Source organism: Eleutherodactylus coqui, chromosome 1, assembly GCF_035609145.1.
Source record: "Eleutherodactylus coqui strain aEleCoq1 chromosome 1, aEleCoq1.hap1, whole genome shotgun sequence".
In the NCBI taxonomy this organism is placed as follows: domain Eukaryota; kingdom Metazoa; phylum Chordata; class Amphibia; order Anura; family Eleutherodactylidae; genus Eleutherodactylus; species Eleutherodactylus coqui.
In genome coordinates this window covers 206,787,076-206,793,075 of record NC_089837.1, presented here as the reverse complement: position 1 = coordinate 206,793,075, position 6,000 = coordinate 206,787,076, and the positions used below count along the sequence as shown (strand labels likewise).

Genomic DNA, 6,000 nt, shown 5'->3' with positions numbered 1-6,000 from the left:
ATATTTGCATGCAGCTGTACTGAGGGCCCCCAGATTGAGTGTTACTGGTGGGCCCCAGGCCGCCCCGTCGGAGTAAACCTCCTCCTCGCAGTGCTGGAGCTTCTGTCATGGAGAATCCAGTGGGAGCCCCAAGAGGTCGCTGGTGTGGAAATAAAGAAAAGTCAGAATGCGGGGGGATGGGCGGGGAGACGGAAAACAACTTTCTTCCCATTCGCACGTTGCGGTAGAACACAGCTAGTGAGAGGGGAGCGCGGTAACGTGAGAGTGCGCCGTGTAACCCGAGGAGGACGGGGAGAGCAGCGGAGCCCCGGAGAGCGGGAGTCAGGACGGGAGGAGGGGCGAGGAGGCGAGCACTGCAAGCAGCGGCACGCAGGAGCTAGCAGTGCGGAGAGCAGTCGTGGACATCACCGGGGTCAGCGGAGCCCGGCACAAGTCAGCGCCAGCAGCACCAGCGGCCGGCCAATGGCAGCGAGGAGACATCCGCGAACTTAGAGGCTTCTCCCAAACTCTGCCTCCAACTTCTCCAATGAGCCAGAAGGCAGCAGCTCTAGTCTTCTTCAGGCGGAGGGGTGAGCTCTTCCTGCCGGGCTGTGGAAGGAGGAGATATGATGAAGAAGACCACTAACCACATCAGCCATCATGTTCCCAGGAAGGGTGCCCCGAGTGCCAGGCGCTGGCTGCCCACCTTGTCCCTCAGAGACTATGGCTTCTGCATGGCCACTCTGCTGCTCTTCTGCCTGGGCTCCCTGCTCTACCAGCTGAACGGAGGACCCCCGCAGATGCTGCTGGATCTGCGCCTCTACCTGGGTAAGCTGGATGGGGTAGGGGAGTGCAGGTGCATCTGCCAGCAGCGGGGATCAGATCCGTGCCAGCCGCCTCCGGGATCAGACACCTGCAGCTGGCAAACTTTCACAAGCTCATGTTTTAAGCTCCATTATTATGCTGGGCTTTATAGTGCGTCTTGTTATGTACATATGGTGTGAATTGGAAGCAGCCTGTCAGTGATGAAGTATGTCAGATGCTTTCTTCTTCCTGGGTAGTTGTCATTGCTGAGATTGCATCCTCTGGTTGTGACATGAGGAAGTGGACGATGTGTGCCACATGTCATGACATGCCAGGCTTCTCATCACTTAGGAGATGTCTTCTCATGAGCTGACCAGCACTTTCCTGCATTGTGATGTATCATCCTGCAGAGCGCAGAATTGTGTTTACAGTTGTGACTTTTGTTACTTTGTTTCTTTTTCTGCCAGCAGTAACTCTTTCTCAGCTGGCGTCTTTTAGTTGTACCAGGGAAGATACATATGTTGCTTATGGGGTATTATTTCGCTGGCCCTGCTTTTGTCTCCTGGGATTGAAACGTAAGGCTCAATATACTCATGCCCTGGATTCATTTGTCTTCATTAGGATATTGTCATGTACTGTATAGCATTTCTAGGAAAAATGCAGCTTTTCTGCAGAGTTTTCCTCACCATTTTTGGGTATGTTTTGACAAAAACCTCCACTTCCAGACGATAGCTGTAGAAAAATATTAAAAGATTCTGCAAACTGTATTTTTTGTGATCTTTTGGTACACTTTTTGAGAATTCAGTGTTTTTTTAGTTTCCCCCCCAGAAATGGATAATGATAAAAGTGCATGTTAAATATAATGGGATATACAGAAGAAAAGCTGCCAAAAATGCTTTTAAAAAAACATATGATATTCATGGCATTTTTAGCAATTCTAAAAAAAACTATGTGTGGATAAGCCTCATGAAGTTTAGGCATCATGAAAATAAACTTAGGGCAGATCCCATGTAGCAGCCACCGTGCGGCTGGGTTGTGGTGGCAATGTGACCAAGAGACCCGCCATCATGTATGTTGGTGCAGCTAGAAAATTTATTAACTGTCTATACGTTGTTACTAGCTGCGCAATTTGCCTAAATGAAGCGCAGCACCTGGACATCAATAACTAGTAGAATTCTGCCAGGTAATTAGTGGTTATCTGCATGTTTTTACCTGGAGCATGTGTGGGCATGCTTACGGCATGTTTAGACGCGGCAAATTTCCTGTGGAATTTCCGCAGCAGGTAGCCTGCAGCAGATCCGCAGCTGAAGGTCTGCATCAAAACCCGCACCATTTTTTGCAAAATTTTGACGCAGATTTTTGGTGCAAAGTTCACTCCCTCATTGAGAAGAGGTGGATTCAGCAGTGTAACAGGTGTTAAAATTGACATGCTGTAGATTTAAATTCCGCACCGCATGTTGATTTTTGCATGGGTTTTGTGCAGATTCTTTTCGCAATATGTGGATGAGATTTTCAAAATCTCATCCACTTTGTTTCTACTGTAAATGCTACAGATTTTCTATACCAGGGGGTCCGAATAGAAAATCCGTGGCCAATCCGTCATGTATGAACATGTCCTTAGGGTGCTATTACCGTGCGTTAGTAGTGCTCACAATTAATTGTCATACTGCAACTGGGTTTGAAAAACCGGTAAGTGCAGGTGCAGCCCGTCTCTGCAGTAAACTATGAGTGCTACCGCTTATATTTTCCTGACAATTGCGTTAACGGTGCTCATGTAATAGTGGCCTAAGCTGTAGCTGCTGACACACCTGTAACATCTAATGAGCCATTTTGCCCTATCTTTCTCACACATAATCTTTCTACGAGTGATAAACATAGGGCAGGACCTTTCTTCCTGCTTTTTTTATTACAATCGTACACAATAGAAAACCCGCAAAAAACACTGATTCATGTGCTAATACTCTCCTTAGCGGCGAGCGTATTAGCGCATGCGTGCGTCTGTTTAAGCCCTAAGACATACCTGTAATAGGGTTCTACATGAGGGAACAAGCCATAGACATCAATTAAATGGATACAAAGTTTTAACACAGCCTATGCTTGTATAACAATGTCTATATGTATCATCAATCTTGTAATATACTTGTATTAAAATATTGTATATTGTAATGCTTAAAATCAAGTTTGGTGTGCCTGCCACTAGGGGGTCTTCCTTCCAGCACCTGTGCAATCTACTGCCTGACATTAGGCATTTGACTTCTCTAGTACAAGGGACATGGAGATACTGCTAATTAATTTATTCAATATAGGGGTGTTGGCTTACATTAAACCACTCCTGCATCATCTTAGCCCTCAGAGTACGGTGCCACAATGCATAAACCACATGTGGCCAAAACGCTCTACACTCATGGGGACCATTAGCCAGAAGATGTTGCTAGTAATACTGCCATTTCCAGCAACATCTACCAGCTATTGGCCACTGTGCCTAGGCAGGCATCTGGATGCATGTCATTAATGCATCGTAGGGCCGTACCCTCACACTGCAGAGAATTACTGCATGCACAGCTTGTAATTCCCTGACTGGATAAGATACATTATTTTGGCTATGGATTTCTCTGAATGAGGCTAATTAATGTTATAGGTCACTCACTTTTATTTTTAGAATTAAAAACTTCAGTTTACACACTGAGGTTATGATTTATTCCAAAGAAGGTAGAATCAAAATTGCAGTAGGTGTTAGGTACCAGCATAGCAAATTGAGTTTGAATGAATGTAAGCACTTTACCATCTACTAGGGTCCATTAATAATTAATATGTTCAAAAAGGGATTCTAGGTTTCCTCCAAGTAATTATAATCTAATGTCACTGGCGATTGTCTGACCCTGCATTCGGAAGCATACGCCAAGGTTCTTCACCGTAGTCTGCGCATTTGCAGTTAATCCAAATGCAAGGCCGGCCCACCACTAGAAACATGACAGCTGACGTACACATACCAACCAAGCCACAATGGCTTATGATGTTGTTGGGGGTCTGTCAACGGAGACCAGTGCGGATGTTGCCTGAGTCCAAATTCAAAGGAGAATTATAATGAGTACTCATAGGTGAGAACCATAAGAAGCCACTACACACACAGTCTAGTGAAATCAGAATGAATTCTACTTTATTGTTGAACATTGCTAGTTTTTATGCAAGATGAAAAGAAGGCGTTTCCAAATGTTACCTGATACTAAGTTTCAAACTACTTTGCTGACCAAGTCCTCATTCCAACAGATTACAATATGGCTGTAAATCAAAAGCCTTCTAAACAAAAGGTATCAGCAAAACTGTGTGAAGTGGACATCAAACAGTTACATACGATCATAAAGATTGACTCCATACTGTCTGAGTACATACTTAATTACACCCCTTCCCAGACCAGGATGTAATTTTAAAAGTCCATTGTGTTAAGTTTTTACCTTGTCTCCAAGTCAATCGGATTTGCACTTCAAAGAGGGGGCATTGTTTCTAGTTTGCACATAGAACTGGTTTAGCCACCTACTTAGTATTCAGTACATTCTGGTCAAAAGTTCAAACTTGTGATCAAAATGGCTGAATCAAATCTAATTAATCATACATTTAGTATTTTAAAATCATCATCCAAATAAACGCTTGAATATACCTTTTTACATATGATTCTATTATCCAAATTCTATTAGCAACTTCCGGATTGTTTTACATATTTTTCATTTCCATAATACAACCAAATAACTAATATCACATTTATTACACTGTTTCCTTATCCTTCTTATGTTGGGTTATTTAAAAATAGGATTAACCCCTAACAATGTAAATAGAAGTCCAATGATTTTGACAGTGGGCGCATGGGACTACATTCAGGATGAGTTAAGACATAGTGAATTACAAACATGTTCATTGATACATACATACAACATTAAAGGGACACTGTCATCCCTGTTGAACCTCTTAAACTGCATTACAGGGCTCAAAGGTGAGTTCGTGGAGCTGTGCTTTATACTGGGTGCCCCCTTCCAGCGCTGTGTTGGAGTGCACCAATAGCTTGACTCTTTCTGTGCGTACCTCCATAGAGATGAATGGAAGATGTGGAGGCAGGAAGAAATAAGCTGCTGGCACACGCCAACTTCGCAGGAGGGGGATGCCCTGTGAGTATGAAACACCGTTCTCCGGACTCCCCATTCCCTCACCTTTGAGCCCCATAATGTAGTTTATGGGGCTCAAAGATGATGACAGGCACCCTTTAGTTTTGGGTGTCATACAACCCATTTAATCTGTTACTAATTGGTAAACATGGTTCATTTTTCTTCCTAATGAGTCTGACTCTCTTTCTCCTTTCTGCATGAATGTAGAACAGTACGTTGCAGCCAGGGCTACAGAATCTGTATTGCTGAGTTTACATTCTAGTTTTGATGTCTCACAGACGGTGTTACTTACCCATTGCCACAAGAATTTGTACTCGGCTTGTGACCATATCCATTGAATTGGAGAATATTTCAAGGTCTAGTCTGCTCAGATTCACTGAACTGCCTTTGAATTGAGCTGTTAATGTTTTTTTGGAATGTACTAAGCCAATAACACGTTAGTAAATAAAAATGTATAAATGTGGCTTCATATTCTTAATTGTGTAATTAAACTGTGCGTTTAGCAACCAGGCATAAAAGCCAACGCTGTAAAGAAGCTGAGATGTTTTCTCTTGGTTCCATGTTTGACCTCTGCACAGCAGCTGAGATTCATTACCAGCTGCGTTCTTGTTTTAGTACCAAGTATGTCAGCAGTCTGAAGATGCTGCTATGACATTGCTCATTAGTGGAAGTTTCTTCATTTCACTTAACTCAAACTGAATAGTTAAAAAACGCACATATTGCACATTACTAGAATGATTTGTTAGATATTCCTCCTAACAGAATGTAAATAACCAGGCATTTGGTGATTTTTATTTTACACTTCAAACATTGTAAGGAATTGGGGCCCCATTATGGAAAATACATTGGGCTATCCCCCAATGCCAGATATCTGGCTATAATTATGACTATGCAGTAGGGATCCAAAGTGGCTTGAAAACTTCTAAATTAGAAAAACTTGGTGACTTTCCTCCACAAAACGGCACCACACTGTCCAAAGGCTGTGTGTGGTATTACAGCACAATGATTTGTGTGGTGCTGCAATACCAGATACAACCCATAGACAGGGATGGCGCTGTTTTTA

General features: G+C 43.2%; 1 protein-coding gene across 1 annotated transcript in view; it reads left to right on the top strand.

Annotated features, from left to right (window-relative positions):
* The first annotated feature begins 222 nt into the window (after positions 1-222).
* UST (uronyl 2-sulfotransferase) overlaps positions 223-6,000 on the top strand; it is a 257,124-nt gene continuing 251,346 nt past the window's right edge. The window contains exon 1 of the mRNA XM_066605452.1: positions 223-807. Coding sequence (XP_066461549.1) covers positions 606-807 — 202 coding nt within the window. The 5' untranslated portion in view covers positions 223-605. The remainder of the gene's footprint in view (positions 808-6,000) is intronic.